The sequence below is a fragment of the Erinaceus europaeus genome, chromosome 3 (assembly GCF_950295315.1).
Source record: "Erinaceus europaeus chromosome 3, mEriEur2.1, whole genome shotgun sequence".
In the NCBI taxonomy this organism is placed as follows: domain Eukaryota; kingdom Metazoa; phylum Chordata; class Mammalia; order Eulipotyphla; family Erinaceidae; genus Erinaceus; species Erinaceus europaeus.
This window is the reverse complement of record NC_080164.1, coordinates 68,000,039-68,023,165: the sequence shown is the minus strand read 5'-3', so window position 1 is coordinate 68,023,165 and position 23,127 is coordinate 68,000,039. Positions and strand designations below refer to the sequence as shown.

The 23,127-nt window shown below is 38.9% G+C and overlaps 1 protein-coding gene across 3 annotated transcripts in view; it reads left to right on the top strand.

Moving 5' to 3' along the window:
• Positions 1-23,127, top strand: part of IL18R1 (interleukin 18 receptor 1) — a 68,111-nt gene that overhangs the window by 39,662 nt on the left and 5,322 nt on the right. For 2 of the 3 annotated variants that reach the window (XM_060187390.1, XM_060187389.1), the window contains 5 exons: positions 1,946-2,108; positions 5,293-5,355; positions 9,188-9,299; positions 10,749-10,888; positions 13,233-13,391. In XM_060187390.1, the coding sequence (XP_060043373.1) occupies positions 1,946-2,108; positions 5,293-5,355; positions 9,188-9,299; positions 10,749-10,888; positions 13,233-13,391 (637 nt within the window). The remainder of the gene's footprint in view (positions 1-1,945; positions 2,109-5,292; positions 5,356-9,187; positions 9,300-10,748; positions 10,889-13,232; positions 13,392-23,127) is intronic. The other variant, XM_060187391.1, reaches the window with a different exon arrangement.

Genomic DNA, 23,127 nt, shown 5'->3' with positions numbered 1-23,127 from the left:
TCTAGTTTATCTCACTTAACCCAATTCCTTCAAGCTCCATCTAAGATGAGGTGATAACTGAGTAGTATTCCATTGTGTATATATACCACAATTTTCCCAATTTGTTGTTGGACACTTAGGTTACTTTCAAGTTTGGGCTGTTACAAATTGTGTTGCTATGAACACAGGTCACACAGATCTTTTTGGATGGGTATATTTGATTCCTCAGGATAAATTCCCAGGAGAGGAATTGCCAGGTTATAGGGTAGGTCTATTTCTAACCTTCTGAGAGTTTTCAAGACTGCTTATCACCAGAGTAGAACCAATTTACATTCCTACCAACAATACTGGAGAGTTTGTTGTTTCCCCCCAACAGCCTCTCCAGCATTTGTTGTTACACTCCTTTCTAATGTATGCCGTTCTCACAGGGGTCAAGTGGTATCTCATTGTCTTTATTTGCATTTCTCTAACAATCAATGACTTGGAACATTTTTTTTTTATATATTTGTTGGCCTTTTGGATTCTTCTTTGGTAAATATTCTGTTTATACCATCTCCCAACTTTTGGATTAGTTTTTTGTTGCTGAGTTAGGTGAGTTCTTTATATATTTTGGTTATACGTTTCCTTTTTGTTTTATGCAGAGCTGGGACCTCAGACATTTGTGATTTCACCACTCCAGGCCAATTTTTCATTTAGATAGAGAAATAGAGAGAGAGAAAATAGCAGAGAGAGGGACATTTGGCACCAGAGCTTCTTTCAGTGTTGTGGCAATAGGTTGCCTGGCTTCGAGCCTGGTCCATACTCATGGGAAGCCATGTGTCTTTTCCCATCAGCTACCTATGTGGCCTATATAACCATTCATTCATCACAGATTATGATGTAATTATCCCCCACCACATCTTTATATTTTCTTTCAAATCCAGAATTCTATTATGTACATATTTGTATCTAAATAATCTTTTGTTATTGGATGGTTGTTAGCTTCTTGCTTTTCACTAGTCATGATAAGGTCAAAATAAAATCATTCTCATAAGTCTTTTGAAAGAGAGAGACCACAACACCAAAGCATTCTTTAGTAGGAGTGGTTAGACTCAAACCTGAATCGCACATGCAAAGCAGTGCACTATCCAAGTGAGCTATTTTGCTGGTCCTCATTCTCATAAGTCTTAGACTGTGTGTATGGTTTTATCTTTCAGCCAAATATCTAAAAATAGAATTATTGGCTCAGAGGCAGTAAGTGTGCTATGGCCTTTGCTCCACATTATCAATCAGTCTTCTCTGCAGAGAAATAAATCGGTTTTAAACCCTCTTTTCTTCACCTCCCCCACACTGAAAAATGGGCAGGGATAGATAAAATAATGATTATATAATGATACCCTCATGCCTGAGGCTCTGAAGTTCCGGGTTCAATCCCCTGTACCACAATAAGCCAAAGTTGAGCAGTGCTCTGGAAAAAAATAATAATAACACTTTTAGAGTGAGTAGAACTCTGACATGCAAAAATCTACATAACTTTAAGTGGTTTTTATTCATATTTCCCCTAATAATAAACTAAATATTTTATTTTTGTTGACTCATATTGCTTCTATTGTGAATTATTTATTCTCTTTATTTATTTTCTTTGAATTGGCTGAGTTCTAAGAGTTTTCCTATCTAATAACTGTGAACATTATATATAATGTATGTTCATACCACATATGTATAAACATGCACATGTACTCACACCTATGTAATATCTACAAATAGGCAGCAGCACAAGTTGCATTATTTCTACAGAAGAAAAACCCTGAAAAATGTTGACTATGTCATAGAAATTTTGAAGAACTATAAGAGGGTACTCTGACCAGAAGACTTTGGGTGCTAGTTTATACCTTTCCCCAATTTTCTGAATATTTGTAAATGTTTGGAATCTTGTGCTATGATGCTTCCACTCACATGAATTTTTTTAACTTCCTTTAAAAAACAGAACTGCAGTATGATGGAGAATTATGGTAATAATTCATCACAAATACAAATAAGTAAGAATGCTGAGTTTATGGATCAGGGATATTATACCTGCAGTTTTTCATTTTCTCATAATGGAAAACTATGGAACACCACCAGGACCTACAATATAACAATTACTGAACGTAAGAGAAACTTTACAATCTGGGGGGGGGGGGTTTTCATAGTAAAATGGCGTCTTTCTTTTAAAGCATATTAGCATGTCAGAGGCAACCTAGCTGATATGCACACATTAGTTCAAATATCAAAATTATTTTGAAATCATCCAAGGTGATAAAAGATTTTTAGGGAGTAGATAACAAAAAGTTATGTCCTATGAGTCAGTTCTCTTACTTGATACTCCAATTGTGGAATCTTGTTGCACTTTCAACAAATATTTGATGAGAATATCTTTATGAATTATACTGATCAACAGAAGGAAAGGGAATCAGGAAAATATGAAGCAAGGTTCAGAGAACTTGATTATAGACAGGGAAGGTGAGAAGGTCTATAGAAGTACCATGGTATCTGGGTGGTGCTAAGAGCACAGCTGGCCACAGGAGGAAAACATGGATTTTGGAGACTGGGTATGATAGACAGGAGAACATGTCAGAGAAAGGATGATAAAAAGAGGAGAAAAAGAGCACAGCTGTGGTAGTGGAAAGGAGCTGTACATTTTGGAGTAATTGGCTATTAGTCTAGTTTACTATAAAACTATAATAACAGACTTGAAATGTGGAATTTTAGAGTGACATAGACCTTAGAAGTAGTGGAGGAAGGAGAGAAGGTGGAAAAGGAGGAGGAAGAGAAAGTGGAGGAGGAAGAGAAGTTGTTTAACTAACCCTTACCCAGTAAAGATATCTTTCATATGCACAGTCAATAACTGATAACTGATTATTCAGTCCCTTCAGATGCTAAAGAAATTACCAGACCACATACAAGCTTGATCCAGATATGAATGGCTAATTGTTGAGAAGTCTTTTTTTTTCCTTTCAAGTCCAAATATACCTGCTCTTAGGTATTTGGGATTTGCTTTCAGAGACTCCATGAATGAAATCTTATTCCTTAAATTGACAGCTCATTTGAGTATTTAAAAATAGGTGACTTCCACACTAGATGTTCTCTTCAATCCTCTGGGAAGATGTAAAACTGCTAAGATGACTCTTTCAACAAAATCATAGGTTCACAGTTACTAAGACTCCCTCATTCCTGTGACAGTTTTTCATTTCTATCTATTTACATAGCTATACACCAAATACAAATTTCTACCTAGTGTCTTTAAACACCATAAATGCATTATATTGTAGTTCAGGGTGGGGGAGGGATTCAGAAGTGTGAAAAAGATTCATGGGGCTACCAAGTTATTTTCAGCAAAATTACATTCCCATGAAAAACAGTATGTTTCCTTATCTTTTCCACATTCTGGAGACCACCAGCACTCCTTGGCCTGTGCCACTTTGTCCATTTTCAAAGTCAATAGCATATCACTTAAAAAATTTTTATCTAACTTTTGTTTCGTTCATCATATCATACTTTCTAACTTTGACCCTTTAACCTCCCTCTTATGATGTTCCTTATAATAAATAACCTTGCACCTGCCTAGATAATCCAAGATAATCTCAAATCCTTAATCAAATTTGCAAAAATCCCTTTTCCCATGTAAAGTAGAATATCATAGATTTGGGAACCAGGATGGTGAACTTTGGGAGGCCATTATTCTGTCCACCATCATCCATAACTAAATTGTTAAATTCAAATACCTTGAATTCTATACGTCTAATTTAAGTTGTTTTTTTTTTTTTTTTTTTACCAGAGCACTGATCAGCTCTGACTTATGGTGGTGCAGAGACTTGAACCTGGGACTTTGAAGCTTTAAGCATGAGAGTCTCTTGGATAACCATTATGCTATCTACCTCCACCCACTACCCCCACCCTTTAAATTCTATTTTACTTTGCCACTCTCTGATCTCATAAAAATCTCTAGTCATGTGATACTTCTATTAGCAATAACCTATCTTTGTTTTTGTGCCCTTCAGACTCTTTCCATGCTTGGAAAGAGTGACAAAAGTATCTATTATTGGAAAAGCATGTTCTATACCCAGGAATTGAATCAAATAACTTAATTGAATCATAGACTTTGGGTGGATAAATTTTTTCTCTCTTCTATGGATTCCATGAGACAGTGATGCTTTATCCTTCATAGGGTGCTAGGAGATGGCAAGGTATACAAAGCACTTAGTATAGTGCCCGGTACATAGAAAGATCTTTTATTTTTATAATCTCCTATTGTCTTGCCCACACAGCTTCACTCTACTTTATGTGCTATTTTTCTGACTTTCCACCAATTTTGCTTTCTTTTTCTTCTTAGAGAATGCCTATTGTGTCCTTCAGGAATTAGCTCAAATTTTCTTCCTCCATGCTCCTCAGAATCAGAACTAGAACTGAGCCTCAAAGTGTGGACACAGGAAGAGAGCCAGGAATAGTGAAACAAGGAGGCATGCTGGGCACAAAACTGACGGGGCATTCCTCTCAGAGTCCTACAAGAGAGGGATGGCAAATAAACAAAAACCAAATACAATAACACCTGAGAGTGAGAGTCTCAACTCTAAGAGGGTAAATATATAGAGAGTTGAGAAGGATAGACAAAGGAAATAAAAGCAGAACAGAATTTCCCTGTGACTTTCTGTCACTTAGATCCAACAAGTTTGCTGGTCTCCCTGCATCAGTATCTCACTCTGGCTTTTACCTGTGTGGTGAGTAGAATTGACAGATTTACTGTGCTGTCTCCAAGCTGTAATGAACTTTCACATCTTGGAAAATGAAAGAACAAGCAACATTAGTTGCAAGGATTATTCAATTTTAAAAATGCAACTCAAGTAAATACAAAATCTGGTGTCTATCAGTGTCTTTGGTATATGGTTAAGCACATTATAACGAATCTTGCCTCAGAAAAACTCAGTGCAGGGAGTCTAGTGGTAGCACAGTGGGTTAAGCGCAGGTGGAGCAAAGTTCAAGGACCAGTGTACGGGTCCCGGTTTGAGGCTCCGGCTCCCCACCCGCAGGAGAGTCACTTCACAAGCGGAGAAGCAAGTCTGCAGGTGTCTATCTTTCTCTCCCCCTCTCTGTCTTCCCCTCCTCTCTCCATTTCTCTCTGTCCTATCCAACAACGACAACATCAATAACAACAATAATAAAACAACAAGGACAACAAAATGGAATAAATAAATAAAATAAATATTAAAAAAAGAAAATAAAAACTCAGTGTGGGGGGCAATGGTGGGGAGGGTAACTCAGTGCAATACCAAATGCATTTTTTTCTCTTTTTTTTAGATCACAGTGTTATAAATCCAGCTCTCTATGGACAACATCCTGAGTATGTTGAAGTGGTATTAGGTACATTTTGTCATACATATACTCACTATTTTTAATGAGCACATAAAGTCTCCCAAAGCTAAATCTGATTCATTATTGATCAATATGGTGTGCAAATATATTTTTTTATCTTACTACATACAGATGTAATACAAGTACAATTATAACTCCATAGGCATGGGAATAGCTAGCAACAGTTCATTTTATTCATCTTCCTACCTCTCTTGTTCTGTCATTTTATGTGTTTCTCTTTTTGACATTTTCTCATTCCTGTGAGAAACTGGCAATATTGCTGTAAATAGCCAAAATTCTCCTATATTTACACAAATTTTTGCCCTTTCTTGTGCCATTCATTTGTTCTTAAACTTCCTTATTTTTCTTGAGTCTGAAATTTTTCCTTTAGTAAGCCTTATAGTTCAGTTTATAATATTTTATCTTAGATATTGTTTGTCTGAAAATATCTTTGTTTGCCCTCAAGGCTTGAATAATAGTTTCTTTCAGTAAAGAGTTTCTTTTGGGGGGATCATGTGGTAGCACACATATTACCTGGTTAAGCACACATACTATAAAGTGGAAGGACCAGGGTTTGACCAACGCCCCCCCCCCAACTCCACACCTTCAGGGGAGACGCTTCGCGAGTGATAAAGCAGGTCTTCAGGTGTCTATTTTTCTTTCCCTATCCTCCCTCCCTCTCAATTTCTCTCTGTCCAACCTAATAAAAAAAATAGGGGGGGGGGGGCATTGGGAAACCATGGCTGCTGCGAGCCAAGAATTCATACTGCCAGCACAGAGCCCCAGCAATAACCCTTATAGGAATAAAAATTAAAAAGCAAATAAAAATAGAAATAAAAAAGAATTTTAGGGAAAACAAAAAAAAAGTATTTCAGATTGTCAGCTTTGTTCCTTACTTTAAGGATGTCCTTTTACTTGGTTAATTCCCATAGTTTCTCTTTAAAAAAAAAAAGTAAGCTTGCATATTATTTTTACTACTTTCTTCACCTGACTGCTTTCAAAACTTTCCCTTTCTCTTTGATTTTGGTGTATATACGTGTGTTTGTGTTTGCATTTATCCTGCTTTGTATTCCGCTAGTTTTCTGGAGTCTGCAAGGACTTTTTTTTTTTTCACTAGAGCACTGCTCATCTCTGGCTTCAGTTGATGCTTGGAATTGAGCCTGGTATCTTTGGTACCTCAAGCATGAAAGCCTTTTTGCTTAACCACTAGGCTATTTCCCCATCTTTTTTTTTTATTATTATTTCCCCATCTAAGTAAATACATTCAAGCAATTTAGAGGTGACCCTCTGTCATATGTTTTCTGTCCCTTTTCTTTCCATTCTTCTTCTAGAGTACAAGTTGCATGTATTGACTAGGTTCCACATATTTCATATCCTCTATTCTTCCTTCCCTTTTATTATTTAGATTTGATGTAAATTAGTATGAATTCATGTTCAATAGTCCTGCCTTTTTTTATACTCAATCTTACTAATACCATGTAGTGAGCTCTTAAACATATTTTATTCTCTTAGTTATTACATGTTCATCTGATTTTTTAAAATACTCTTTTTTGCAGCAGTCTTTGTTTTTATTGGCTGATTTACAGTAATTCATTTAAACTATTTGCTCAATCAAAACTCTCTAATCATCTGTAGGTTACCTATTAATATTTCTATTGATTATTTCTCTATTTGTCTGCTTCTTGTATACTAAAAAAAAGATAAAGTAAATGAAATTTTTATTATTTTTATTTTCTTTTTTTTACTTGTTATTAAGAAAACTACAAAATAACAGGAGTACAATTCCTTACAGTTCCCACCACCAGAGTTCTATGTCCCCATTCCTTCCACTATAAACAGGTCACAGATATGGGTTGACTATTATTTCTATAACTGTCTGTCTATATATATTTTTGCCCATTTTTTCTGTGGTCCTGTCTTCTCTTCCTTCTTAAGTCACACCCACCTATTACTACTTCCTAATGTTCTTCCTTTTTGCCTCTTCTCTATCAGGGTACTGATGGAATTTGGTTTCAGAATCCTCTATGTTAGGGTCATCTCCCCCTAACATTTACCTCTCTAGGAATATTATCAAAATCATTTATGGGATGCAAGGTAGGAGCTCTGGCTTCTGTAACTGCTTCTCCACTAGACATAGGCATTGGCAGGTCGATCCATACCCCCAGTTTGTTTCTATCTTTCCCTACTATATTTTTATTTTCTTGAATAAAATTTTTCTATTTTCTTTCTTCTGTTGGGAAGGTAGTGTGGAGAACAGATAATCTCATCCACTCATGAACTAAGCTGGATGGTGTGCTAAATTCAATCTTTGTTTCACTTCTTTTTTTTTAATTCATTTATCTTTAATTTATTTATTTACAAAATGGAAACACTGACAAGACCATAGGATAAGAGGGGTACAATTCCCACCACCAGAGCTCCGTATCCTATCCCCTCCTCTAATAACTTTCCTATTCTTTAACTCCATGGGAGTATGGGCCCAGGGTCATTATGGGGTGCAGAAGGTGGAAGGTCTGGCTTCTGTAACTGCTTCCCTGATGAACATGGGCATTGGCAGGTCAATCCATACTCCCAGCCTGTCTCTCTCTTTCCCTAGTGGGGCAGGGCTCTAAGGGAGTAGAGCTCCAGGACACATTGGTGGGGTTGTCTGTCCAGGGAAGTCAGGTTGGCATCCTGGTAGCATCTGGAACCTGGTGACCCAGGCAAGACGTAGGCCCCTTTTGTTTCACTTCTTATAGCTGGGGGGAGACTGCAATCATTTTTTCTGTTGTAGGCCTTTTCTCTTGGTGAGACTTCTAAGTAAGGTGAAAACATAAGTCATTTAGTCATTGTAACTTTAGGTACTGCCTAAGTCCTTAGTAAGAGTCCTTTAAGTACACATGGTGATCAAAATCTCTCCCAATGCAATTTTCTCTGCACTAAACACACCAAAGAAAACTTATTCAAGGAATAAACAACTGGTCATTTCAGTCACCCTAGAAGGACTTTATCCCAATGGCACTTTGAATTCAAGTTTTTCTGTACATTTTCTCTATATTTTGATCTTTTGGTTTTTAGATAATTTAATTTTTGTAATTTGTCCATTTTGTTTTTTTCTATTTGCACTTAGAATATTGACCTGATACCAGCTGTTCGTTACACATTTAAAAGAACATTCACTGTTCATGTCCAGCAGAGAAGCAATTATAGAAGCCCGAACTTCCATCTTCTGCACCCCATAAAGAATTTTGGTCCATACTCCCAGAGGAGGAGAAATGTTAGGGAAAGATGGCCGGAGGGCTCTGAATATAAATTACATCAGACCCTGAAAGAGAAGAGGAAAAAAAGAAAGGACACTCAGAAGTAGTAATAGGTGTAGGTGTGACTTCGAATGGAAGAGAAAGCAGGACCATAGAAAAATGGTTAGATAAATAGATAGATAGATAGATAATAATGAAGCCATATATGTGACCTTGGAAGAACTACTACAGTTTCCAGTAAAGGGAATGGAGACATAGAACTCTAGTGGTGGGAACAGTGTGGCCTTATACCCCTGTTATCTTATAATTTTGTAAATCAATATTAAATCACTAATAAAAAAGGACACTCACCAGTTTTAGTTTTCATAATTTAGATATAAGTATTTGAAGAGTAGCCAACTCTTATTTTGGTAATGACTTGTAATTTCATCTAATATCTTTGATTTATAAATTTCTTAAATTTAAAGACAAGATGTATCTCCTTTCTTTCTGGGGTGTAGCCCTATATAGTACATTAGCATATACTGATCATATTCATCTAATAGCTTTGGGAAATATGAATTTCTAAAACCAGAATATTTTTATTATCAACTTTTATCTAGGAAGAAATATACTGCTCAACTGCTCTGCTACTAAAAATAAAGAAAGTGTATTTTACTGGAATTTCGAGACAAATGAGTCTAATGTACATGAAGAATCTGAACCACAAACTCAGTATGTAAATGTAATATATTACATGTATTATGCATTATATATGAAATATGCAACACATACATGGCATAAAATGATTGATAAACTGTTTTAGGTCAATTAAATTATAATTAAATTTGCATATTTTATCATTATAACTCCTATGCTCTAAGTTGATGGGTTGTGTAGAAACTTATTGCCGGGAGTCGGGCGGTTGCGCAGCAGGTTAAGCGCACGTGGTGCAAAGCGCAAGGACCTGCGTAAAGATCCCGGTTGAGCCCCCGGCACCCCGCACCTGCAGCGGAGTCACTTCACAAGCGGTGAAGCAGGTCTGCAGGTGTCTCTCTCCCCCTTTCTGTCTTCCCCTCCTCTCTCTATTTCTCTCTGTCCTATCCAATAACGACGACATCAGTAACAACAACAATAATAACTACAACAGTAAATTTTAAAAAACCAAAGGTAACAAAAGGTAAAATAAGATAAATTTTTTAAAAATTTTAAAAATAAATTTATTGCCAAAATCTAAACTAGTAAATGTAGATAAGTGAAGCTTTTTACTGTGACTTTATAAGAGTACTTTTTGGTCAGTGACGATCTGACAGCATCTTACAAGTGCCCAAGAAAATATCAGGAAGATATGGCATGTGTGTTAATTTGGGTCCACTGTATACAGTAGGTGTGCCTAGCTATACAAGCATCACTGGGAGACCATCTAAGGGCCTAGAGATTGTAATGTATCTTTTCTTGCAAAGACCTGATTGCAGCCAAGGCCATAGGATGACCATCTAGTGATGCCTTTCTCAGTTTACAGCCTGACCTTTATTTAATAAATTTTTCTTTTCATTATTGCTGAGAACAGCAATAAGAAGAAACTTGAAAAACACTGAAAATCACAAAGAAGGAAATAGTCATTAGAAGACACCTTCCAGGTTTCTGTTGGTCTTAACATTCCCCACAGAAATATGAGGGCTACTGTGTCCATAATTTAGTAGCACCCAGCAAATATGATCGATCAGCAGAACTGCTGCCCTTAACATAAAAACTCCTCTTACAAGGCAGGGTAGATATCATAATGGTTATGCAAAGAGACGGTCATACCTGAGGCTCCAAAGCCCCAGGTTTAATGTTCCACACCGCCATGAACCAGAGCTCAGTAGTGCTCTGGTTAAAAGAAAAAAAAAATTGTAACCTGAGAGGTGGCACAATGGATAAAGCATTGGACTCAAGTATGAGGTCCTGAATTCAATCTCTGGCAGCACATGTACCAGAGTGATGTTTAGATCTTTCTCTCTCTCCTCCTCCTATCTTTTTCACTAATAAATAATGTCCTTAAAAGAAAAGGTAGGAAGAGGAGAAAATAAAGAAAAAAGGATTGATTTAAAATAATAATAATAATAAATACATAAAAATTCCTCTTATGAATAATGCTGGTGGTGATTTAATGTGTCACCAAATTATTTACCTCTCCTACAGGGATGACGAAGACAAAAGGCTTGTTTCAAAGATATTGAGAATTGAGACTATTAATAAAGGAAATCTAAATACTAAATATAATTGTGTTCTGAGCACAACAAAAAGAACAGAAATAAAAACCTTCATCTTAGTGCAAAAAGGTGAGATAAAGCTTTACTTACAGAAGTTTGTGAAAACGTAGAATGTTGTTTCTGTGAATTTCCTCAGTGATGATCCTTTCTTCGTTTTATATGCCGGAGACCAAGTTTCTAAAAAGTCAAATAATCCACCTCAGTCACAGGCATTCATTGGCAGAGTTGAAAAGATAGAAAGAAAAAGACAGAAATGATAGAGGCAGAGAGGGACAGTGAGTGATCTGTCTTGGCTTTGACAAGAAACTGAGAGTAGGGAAGAAAGAACTTAAAACCACAAGTTCCCCCTTCCTGGGAAAGGTATTCTCATTGTTATTTGCAAATCATCTAACACGACAGGTATTGCATCTGCTTTAAGGCAGCCACTCTAGCAATGCAGTAATAATCAGCATTTCTAGATATTTGTATATTAATTAAATGCTAGGTTCTATGCCAAATTCTTACTATTACTTAACCTGACCCTTATAGCAAACTTATTATTATTATTATTATTATTATCTTTATTTATTGGATAGAGATAGTCAGAAATTGAGAGGGTTGGGGGAGATAGGGAGAGAGACAGAGAGACACCTGCAGCCCTGCTTCACCACTTGCAAAGCTTTCCCCCTGCAGGTGGGGGCCAGGGGCTCAAACTTGGGTCCTTGTGCATTGTTACATGTGCGCTCAACCAGGTGCACCACCACCTGGTCCCCTATAGCAAACTTCTATAGGTGAAAAAACATACCCTACACCTAGAATAACAGTATCAAAACTCAGACTCACTAACCCTGGAATCTGTGAGCATAGCCTTCTAAAGGAAACTTCACAGGGGTCCCTCCGCTCCACACATCACATGAATGCGTATGCCTTGTGAGGGAGAAACTCTCGAATTTGTTTTTTTTTTTTTATTTGATCCATTGCCTAGCATGGATTTTCAGGTTATTGTCACCTCCACCTGCACCTGTTAGATCAGCACATAACTGTCTTATCCCTGGCAATGAAGTTTCTACCCTGATTAGTTCTTTTTTTGCTGTGCTCACAAGTGTAAGCAGGGATACGTAGGCCTTTCATTCCATTATTATCCCTGAAAAAGCACACACCATTTTTTTCAGTGTGTATTTTTTATTATTATTTATTTATAAAAAGGAGATATTAACAAAACCATAGGATAAGAGGGGTACAACTCCACACAATTCCCACCACCATAATGAGCATGAACTGAATTATTTCCCCAAAGAGTACTTTGTATACAAAATGAAATACTAAATTCTCTCAGACCTGCATGCCAAGAAGTATCTGTAATATTATGTTTGCTATCACCATCACAACCTCCCAGACAACAGCCCTGTAAGTGGAGCAGGAACTGCTTTAAAAAAAAAAATCATATTACAGGTAAAGATAGCAAGGGTCAGACTATCAATAACTTTCCATAGGTTGTAAAATAATTGAAGCACAGACCATCTCAGTCTAACACTGACTCTCTCAAGACTATCATCTCTTTTATATTCTGTACTTGTTAGCCAAGAAATGTGTTTGGGCCTCGCTGCATTTCATTTTAATATTTAACTATCCTGGCATTCTGATTCCCATGGATAGGGGTAGACAACATTAAAATTCTTTCAGTCCAGATTTCTGAATATCTTTATTCTCATTTTTATTCTTTAAAAATTGGAGTAAGAACATCACTCTTAGGGAATCGGGCAGTAGCGCAGCAGGTTAAGCGCATGTGGCACAAGGACCGGCTTAAGGATCCTGGTTCAAGCCACTGGCTCCCCCCACCTGCAGGGGAGTCGCTCCACAGGAGGTGAAGCAGGTCTGCAGGTGTCTATCTTTCTCTCCCCCCTCTGTCTTCCCCTCCTCTCTCCATTTCTCTCTGTCCTATCCAACAACAACAATAATAACTATAACAACAATAAAAAGTAAGGGCAACAAAAAGGAAAATAAAAAAATATTTAAAAAATTTTAAAGATGGAAAAAAAGATCACTCTTCCAGATTAAAGGCACATATGTGGAATAACTCACTAGAGTGAATTGGGTGGAATAGTGTTAAGGTAATAACTGACAATCACAGGGCCTGGCAGTGGCACATCTGGCTAACCTCACAGGTTATCATGCACAAAGACCCAGGTTTGAACCCCTGCTCCCCACATGCAAGGAGAGGAAGCTTCACGAGTGGTGAAGCAGGTTTACAGGTGTCTCTCTGTCTATCTCCCTCTCTAGCTCTCCCTTCCCTTTCAATTTCTGGCTTTTTCTATTCAATAAATAGAGACAATTTACAAAATTAAAATAAAAAATTATAATCACAGCATGATGGTGGAGGACTGGTAAAATGTATTTGATTAATTATTCTCTTTTTCTTTTTCTTTTCTTAAAGAAATGGATGATATCCCAGGCCACATCTTCACTAGAGGAATGATCACAGTGATTTTTATCTCAGTGGCAGTTGTGTGTCTAGTGATTCTGAGCGTCATCTATAGAGTTGACTTGGCTCTGTTTTATAGGTATTTAATGAGAAGAGATGAAACATTAACAGGTAACGGTTGTCATAATGCTGGAACTTCTTAATTTATGCTTTCATTATGAAACCCAATAAGGAAACATGGGTCTTTACTTCATTTTGATTACATGGGTAACTTAGTATGTGAAAGAGTATTGCCATAGGAAAAAATTTGCTTTGTGTGTACTATCCTTTATGAATATTGCCTGTGTCACCTTTTCTTGCTCCTGGCTATATGCTTCCAAAAATTATTCCCTAATATTTGATGCATGCATGCATATCCTCCTAAACGGAGCCTAGAGACTATCTGAATATTGCTGTTCACACACCATCTGGGAAACTTACACAGTGTGTACAATCAATAAATTCATTTAAAGACAATGGTAATGCAATCATTACTTAAGCCTGGCAAAAGAGGCAGTATAATGTGCCTGCAAGAGTTCTGGTGACACTAGTTCTCAAATTTCCCTATTTTTAATAATGTCTAGAAACCTCAAGGTTCAAATCTATTACTGAATTTAAAACTCAACCTAATCTATTTCACTTAATTCTCTGGCTTTTTCTCTAGTGTTTGTGTCTATCTATGTAGAACATAATGCTGGAATGTCTTAATTTATGCTTTCATTATGAACTTAGTTATGAACAAGTTAAAAATACAAGGCTAAGAAATTAGGCAATAGAAAATCTCCCTATGAACCTTGTCCCAAATCTTTTTCTTTTATCCCCCACAGATGGTATATCCAAATGAACATAAGATGAATATTAATACAGACTCTTCTTCCATCCCTGTTTTTAAAAAATGAGTATATTATGCACACTATTATTATTATACCTTAGGTCTTTTACATATTAATTTATAAAGTCTCTCATGTATTGTGTTGTACAATTTTTGGTCACATTCAGGCAAACATTTGTCATGTTCATAACTTTATGTTATTAGAGAAATTACTTTATCAATTGCTTTTTAAGTCATTGTCTCATCTGTAAAATATAACTGGAAGTGAATTCCCTAAAGTGGAACTGATGAAACTAAAAAAGTAATACAGTGTGATTTGGGCTAGATAGTTCCTATTTGCTTTCCATATTACTGTACTATTCACCATGTACAAGAATGGGAGTAACTTTTTTTCCCATAACCTTGCCCCAACCTTTTGGATGATCTGCCAATCTGACTGGTAAAAAGGTATGTCTTCATATTTTTTTATTTCACTTCCTATGCAAAAACATCAGCAACTTTTTGCTGTTTAAGAATCATCTATATCCCCCACCACCTGCAGGGGAGTCGCTTCACAGCGGTGAAGCAGATCTGCAGGTGTCTTATCTTTCTCTCCCCCTCTCTGTCTTCCCCTCCTCTCTCCATTTCTCTCTGTCTTATCCAACAACAATGACATAAATAACAACAATAATAACTACAACAGTAAAACAACAAGGGAAACAAAAGGGAATAAATAAATAAAATTTTTTTAAAGAATCATCTATATACCCTTTCTCAAAGTATCTGTTGCTCATTTTTCTTATTAGTATGTATTTGTGGGGTTGTTGTTGTGTTTGGTTTTGTTTTGTTTTGGTTTGGTTTTTTATTTTTTTAATTTTTTTATTTAAGAAAGGATTAATGAACAAAAACATAAGGTAGGAGGGGTACAACTCCACACAATTCCCACCACCCAATCCCCATAACCCACCCCCTCCCATGATAGCTTTCTCATTCTCTAGCCCTTTGGGAACATGGACCCAGGGTCGTTGAGGGTTGCAGAAGGTAGAAGGTCTGGCTTCTGTAATTGCTTCCCCCCTGAACATGGGCGTTGACTGGTCGGTCCATACTCCCAGTCTGCCTCTCTCTTTCCCTAGTAAGGTGTGTCTCTGGGGAAGCTGAGTTCCAGGACACATTGGTGGGGTCTTCAATCCAGGGAAGCCTGGCCAGCATCCTGGTGGCATCTGGAACCTGGTGATTGAAAAGAGAGTTAACATACGAAGCCAAACAATTTGTTGAGCAATCATGGATCCCAAGCTTGGAATAGTGGAGAGGAAGTGTTAGGGAGGTACTCACTGCAAACTCCAGTGTAGTACTGCTTTCAGGTATATATTTTGCAGTAGTTTATGGATACGTGTGCACATAAGCTCTCTCTCACAGAAACTGGTGTATATCTAGGTTATGGGACTTTGTTAGAAAGTGAACTACCTGAGATGAAATTAGAGTGAACTATAAAAGGAAAGGTCTCACCCGAGTAATGAAGCTGAAGGGTTGTCATTCCACATGTGAAGTCTCTGGACACAGTCTGAGGTGAAGCATGTTGAGGTGGCAATCGTTGCATTGGTTAGGTTGTGATTGGCGGATGCAATATTATTTGGTTTGGATTGGGAGATGCATACGGGAAAGTGGGCCCTATCCAAGGGTTCCAGGACTGGGGGAAGTAGGGGCTCTATAGTGGAGATGTGAGGTTCCTGCTGTCTTAGGGTTCCAAAAGACAATCGATAGTTAATGTTATCATCACATTATTTGTTAATTGGGTTAACTTTGAAAAGTCCTTTTGTTATGGTTTGCTGTACAGTATCCAGTATCTTGTATATAGCTGTGCTATTGGATGTTTCTAATCTACTTGGTCTAGGCTTTTGAGAGAGTCCGCATATCAAATACACATCCTATATATTAAAAGGATTCAGTTTGTGTTTTGAGAAACGTTGAGACATACAATTGATTTTTCCCCTCTCATATTAATTAAGTACTGATTTATATGTCTACATTTTGCTAGGAGTGTACATAAACACCATTCTCACCACCAAAGGACTGTGACCCATCCCTCCCACCCACTCCCACCCCCCACTGGCCCAGGAAGATGCATGTCTACCCCTCACCACTGGGTTTTAACTTTGGTGCCCTACTTACAATTTGATCAGGTCCTGCTTTTAGTTTCCCTTTCAGATCTTTTTAATCAACTTCTGTTGATGAGTGGGATCATCCCATACTCATCTTTATCTTTCTGACTTAGTTCACTTAACATAATGCCTTCTAGCTCTGTCCAAGATGGGTCAGAGAAGGTGGGTTCATTGTTTTTGATAGCTGCATAGTATTCCATTGTGTATATATACCACAGCTTTCTCAGCCACTCATCTGTTGTGGGGCATCTGGGTTACTTCCAGGTTTTAGCTATTATGAATTGTGCTGCTGTGAACATAGGAGTACACACCTCTTTTTGGTTGGATGTTATGGAGTCCTTGGGGTATAACCACAGGAGAGGAATTACTGGATCATATGGAAGGTCAAGGTCTAGCCTTCTGAGAGTTTTCCAGACTGCTCTCCACAGAGGCTGGACCAATTTACATTCCCACCAGCAATGTAAAAGGGTTCCTCTGTCCCCACATCCTCTCCAGCATTTGTTGCTGCTGTCCTTTTTGATGTATGCCATTCTTACAGGAGTGAGGTGGTATCTTAGTGTTGTCTTAATTTGCATTTCTCTGACAATCAGTGACCTAGAGCAGTTTTTCATATGTTTGTTAGCCTTTTGGATCTCCTCTGAGGTGAATGTTTTGTTCATATCCTCTGCCCATTTTTGGATGGGGTCATTTGCTTTTTTGGTGCTAAGTTTGCTGAGCTCTTTATATATTTTGGTGATTAGTTTCTTGTCTGATGTCTGGCATGTGAAGATTTTCTCCCATTCTGTGAGGGGTCTCTCTGTTTGTTTGTGCGATAGTTTCTTTGGATGTGCAGAAGCTTTTAAATTTGATGTAGTCCCATTGGTTTGTTTCTGCTTTAGTCTTCCTTGAAATTGGGTTTGATTCATCAAAGATGTCCTTGAGGTGTAGGTGGGAAACTGTTTTACCAATGTTTTCCTCTAAGTATTTGATTGTTTCTGGTCTGACATCTAGGTCTTTGATCCATTTGGAGTTGATTTTTGTTTCTGGTGAGATAAAGTGGTTCAATTTCATTCTTCTGCATGTTTCAACCCAGTTTTCCCAGCACCATTTATTGAAGAGAGCCTCCTTCTTCCATTTAATCCTTTGGGCCCCCTTATCAAAGATTAGAAGCCCATAGGTGTTGTGATTTACTTCTGGGCTTTCAATTCTGTTCCACTGGTCTGTGTGCCTATTTTTGTTCCAGTACCATGCTGTTTTGATGATGATGGCTTTATAATATAGTTTAAGGTCTGGGAGTGTGATGCCTCCATTTCTGTTTCTTTTCCTCAAGATGGTTTTGGCAATTCTAGGTGTTTTCAGGTTTCAGATAAATGATTGTAGTATTTGTTCTATTCTCTTAAAGAAGCTTGGTGGAACTTTGATGGGTATTGCATTAAATTTGTATATGGCTCTGGGGAGAATATTCATTTTGATGATATTTATTCTTCCAATCCATGAGCATGGGATATCTTTCCATTTCTTGGTATCAGTTTCTATTTCCTTGAGTAGCGACTCATAGTTTTCAGCATACAAGTCTTTCACTTCTTTGGTCAACTTTATTCCTAGGTATTTGATTGATTTTGCTGAAACAGTAAATGGGAGTGACTTCTGGATGTCTTCTTCAGATTTAGTGTTTGCATATAGAAATGCCACTGATTTTTGTACATTGATTTTGTAGCCTGATACCTTGCTATATTGCCTAATAACTTCCAGTAATTTTCTGCTGGATTCTTTAGTCTTTCTATGTATACTATCATATCATCTGCAAATAGCGAGAGCTTGACTTCTTCCCTTCCAATCTGTATTCCTTTGATTTCTTTTTCTTGCCTGATTGCTATGGCAAGAACTTCCAATACTATGTTGAAGAGTAACGGTGACAGTGGACAGCCTGTCTAGTCCCCGATCTGAGGGGGAATGCTTTCAGCTTCTGTCCATTGAGTATGATGTTGGCTGTAGGTTTGCTATATATAGACTCCACTATCTTGAGGAATTTCCCATCTATTCCCATTTTTTGTAGCGTTTTGAGCATGAATGGGTGTTGGATTTTGTCAAAGGCTTTCTCTGCATCTATTGAGATAATCATGTGGTTTTTGGCTTTGCTTTTATTGATGTGGTGAATGACATTGATTGACTTACGTGTTGTATGCTTTACATTGGGTTGTTCTAGTTCTCCCCCGCCAAGAGAATTGGATCAGTCCTGCTAATTTCGTGGGCCCGCTTGGCCCCGCCCCAAGGAACCCCGAGAGAGGGTTTCAGAGTTTGAGAGTTCCAGAGGGGCAGAGTAAGGGAGAGTGCTTGTGCCGCCGCAAAGAGACAGCAGAGTTCTGTTTGGTGATTAGTTTGGTTTAGTTTATGAATCGTTCCTGAATAAAGAAATACAGCTTCCCTGCCCAGTCGTTGTCTCTGCGTCTCTGTTATCCGCCCATGAAGCTAGCCCGCCCAGCTGGAACCTCCGAATTTTAACAACAAATGGCGCCCATGTGGACCTGACCTGCGCATCTCTCAGATAAGTAAAGACAATTTGGCTACCTATGCACTATGGCCTTCTCTTCTGCTTGTGAAGAGATCTCCAAAGGCCTCTGCTCTTTCTTCACGAGACTGTTTTGCTGTTTCTGGAACATTTATCTCTGGACCACTCTGTGGTTTCCACTCGCTCGGGCAAACTCAGAACAGCCAGCGGGAATAGCCAGTGGGCGGGAGGCAAGGTGCGGAGCTGCTGTTTCCACCTGGTTAAACAGCCAGCCAGCCGGCTGCGCCCAGACAACCCCGCGCACTGCGCCCGCAGCCCGCAGGAGGCCGACACCAGCACACAGGAGCCCGATGCCACCACACAGGAGCCTGATGCCAGCACGCAGGAGCCCAATGCCAACATGCTGGAGCCCGACGCCACCACACAGGAGCCCGATGCCAACACGCAGGAGCCCAATGCCAGCATGCAGGAGCCCAATGCCACCACACAGGAGCCCGATGCCAGCATGCAGGAGCCCAATGACAACACGCTGGAGCCCAATGCCACCACGCAGGAGCCCAGTGCCAGCACGCAGGCCAGCCCACAGGAGCCGGCTCTCCACTGCGTGGCGCAGGGCACTGGACGTGTGATCCCTCCACGCTGCTCGGCCACTGCGAGCAGGGCAGCAGACATGACAGGGCTATGGGGCAGGGCCGCGACAGCCTATCATGGCCGCCACCCTTGGGCACCTAGGCCCACGCCTTCTACAAGGCTGGCCCGCCTGCCCTCTTGCTATGAATTCTGGAATGATCCCGGACCTCCCGGACCCCCAGGCTCCCTGCCGAAACTGGGCACACGAGATCTCCAGCCGCCGGTCCAGTCTGAAGACAGACAAGCTGGAGTACGCAGATATTTGTGCAGAGATCTCAACCTGCAATTCCTAGAAGTGAAGCTGCGCGGGAAGCCACCTCTGGATGGTGAACCTCCTCCCCAAAATTAAGACAGTACATATCTAAATTCATGTTTAAAATGACATGTCTTCGTAACAAAGGTTTCTCTCTTTGTGTATTAATGACCATGTTTATGTGTATGTTTAAAGTTTGTTAAACAATAACTTTAAGGCTAAATTCTTACTAGACAAAGTTAAATGAAAAAAGTTTTCAACGTAATTCTCATAAAGATAAAATTAACTTACATTTAAAGTCTGAGGTAAAAATTGGTTAACAATCAATATATTTTAACTAAGTTGGTCTAAACAAAAGGTTAAATAGACTTGTTGATATGTAAAACTCTCCATTACCTTCTCTATTAGAAATGGTAGATCGCACAATGGCTATGCTAATTATTCTCATGCCTGAGGTTTCCTTTCCTGACTCCATCTTGAATGGGTGTAACAAAAGGTTAAAAAGACGTTGTTGATATGTAAAAGTCTCAAATTCCTTCGCTATTAGAAATATGCTAATAGCAAGTTTTGTTTCATAGTAAGTAAATTGCAGCCAGCTGCCTTTGGGACTCTAGGCCGTTCCCTGCCCCCATGCAAATGCCCGTCGAGGCAAGTAGCCCCCCAGAGGCAAGAAACGTTTTTTTTAAGATGATAAAGTTTTCCCCACAGAGGCAAAAATGGCCCCCTCAGGCCTTCCTTTGGCAGCACACTGGTTCTTGTTACTTGCTTGCATGTTTCTCCATGTTTTTTTAAAAATGCCTGTACGATATAGGTTTCTGTTCACCCCACACCCTTGATACTGTAGTCATTTAGTTAAAAAGAAAAGGGGGAATTGTTGTATGCTTTACATTGGGTTGTTCTAGTTCTCCCCCACCAAGAGAATTGGACCAGTCCTGCTAATTTCACGGGCCCACTTGGCCCCGCCCCAAGGAACTCCGAGAGAGGGTTTCAGAGTTCCAGAGTTGCAGAGTAAAAGAGAGTGCTTGCGCCGCCGCAAAGAGACAGCAGAGTTCTGTTTGGTGATTAGTTTGGTTTAGTTTATGAATCGTTGTTCCTGAATAAATAAATACAGCTTCCCTGCCCAGCCGTATGTCTCTGGTCGTCTCTGTTACCCGCCCGTGAAGCTAGCCCGGCCGGCTAGAGCCTCTGAATTTTAACAACACTTACGGATGTTGAATCAGCCTTGCATTCCTGGGATGAATCCCACTTGGTCATGATGAACAATCTTTTTGATGTGTTGCTGTATCCAGTTGGCCAAGATCTTGTTTAATATTTTGGCATCTATATTCATCAGAGATATTGGTCTGTAGTATTCCTTTTTTGTTCTGTCCCTATCAGCTTTTGGTATCAGAGTGATGTTGGCTTCATAAAAGGTGGAAGGGAGTATTCCTGTTTCTTCAATCTTATGGAATAGCTTAAGAAGTATGGGTATTAACTGTTTCCTGAAAGTTTTGTAGAATTCATTTGTGAAGCCATCTGGTCCAGGACTTTTGTTGTTGGGGAGATTCTTAATAACGGTTTCAATTTCTTTTTTTTTTTTTCCTTCCTCCAGGGTTATTGCTGGGCTCGGTGCCTGCACCATGAATCCACCGCTCCTGGAGGCCATTTTCCCCCCTTTTGTTGCCCTTGTTGTAGCTTCGTTGTGGTTATTATTATTGCCCTTGTTGACACAATTCGTTGTTGAATAGGACAGAGAGAAATGGAGAGAGGAGGGGAAGACAGAGAAGGGGAGAGAAAGATAGACACCTGCAGACCTGCTTCACCACCTGTGAAGCGACTCCCCTGCAGGTGGGGAGCCGGGGGCTTGAACCGGGATCCTTACACCGGTCCCTGCGCTTTGCGCCACATGCGCTTAACCCACTGCGCCACTGCCCGACCCCCAACGGTTTCAATTTCTTTGTCTGTGATTGGTGCATTTAGATTTTGTAGTTCTTCTTGGTTCAGTTTTGGAAGTGCATAGGTTTCTAGGAATTGTTCCATTTCTTCCAGATTCTCTAGCTTGGTGGCATATAGTTCTTTATAGAAGTTTCGCAGGATTCTCTGGATTTCTGTGGTGTCAGTTGTGATATCTCCTGCATCGTTTACAATTCTATTAATTTGAGTCTTCTCTCTTTTTTGTTTGGTGAGTCTGGCTAGTCAATTTTGTTTAATCTTTCAAAGAACCAACATTTGGCTTCATTGATCTTTTGTACGGTTCTTTTATTTTCGATGTTGTTTATTTCTGCTCTAACTTTAGTGATTTCTGTCCTTCTGGTTGCTTTAGAGTTCCTTTGTTCCTCTTCCTCTAAGTCCTTGAGGTGTGCAATAAGGTCGTTCATTTGAGCTTCTTCTTGGTGTTTAATATGTGATTGTATGGCTATAAGTTTCCCTCTCGGCACTGCTTTAGCTGTGTCCCAAATATTTTGATAGGTTGTGTCTTCATTTTCATTAGTTTCCAGGAACATTTGAATTTCCTGCTTGAGTGAGTCTCTGACCCAGTGGTTCTTAGGGAGCATGTTGTTGTTGTGTTTGTTTTGTACCAGTGCTCTGCTCATCTCTGGCTTATGTTGGAGTGGGAGATTGAAGCTGGGATGCAGAGCCTCAGGCATAAGAGACTAACTTGCATCATCATTATGCTATCTCCCCCATCCTGCTGCCCAGTTTTTATTGGGTGGTCTTCCTTTTGTTTGTTTCAAGGAGTTATACATATTTTAGGGCAGTTAACCTATTGTCTGTAACATAGAGTAGAAATATTTTTCCTAAATTGTAATTTTAATAATGTGCTACCTAAAAATTCTAATTTAAAAATAGAATCCTGCGAATCGGGAGGTAGCACAGTGGGTCAAGTGCATGTGGCACAAAGCTCAAGGATGAGCGAAAGGATCCCAGTTCCAGGCCCCCCCCCTCCCCACCTGCAGGGGAGTCGCTTCACAGGTGGTGAAGCAGGTCTGCAGGTGTCTATCTTTCTCTCCCACTCTCTATCTTCCTCTCCTCTCTTGATTTCTCTCTGTCCTATCCACCAATGACGACATCAACAACAACAATACTAACTACAACAATAAAACAGCAGGGGCAACAAAAGGGAATAAATAAATAATAGTCTTTTAAAAAATAATTTTTCATGTATAAGAAGTTGTCTTATAGCCTGTAGAATAAACTCATTTTATTACATTCTGATTAGAAGAAAAATATTTCTTATATCCTGGAACCTGTTTTCATCACTGACAAAATGACTATATTAGCTCTTATCATACTAGTAAGTAACTGTATTTCATAGCAATCTATTAGTATCTGTTAAAATTATCCAAGTTATTCCTTCACTGACTAGACTAAGAACTGACTCTATTTTGTCATCTTTTTCTACCTATGATATCATGTTAATTCTGCATTTTTTACCAAAATATCCTGTCTTTCATGTGCATGTCATTCTATAAAACAATTTCTTTAAATCAACTGTATGTTCTGACTCCAACTACTCACCCAGATTGGTGTGAACCAGAAAGCTGTCG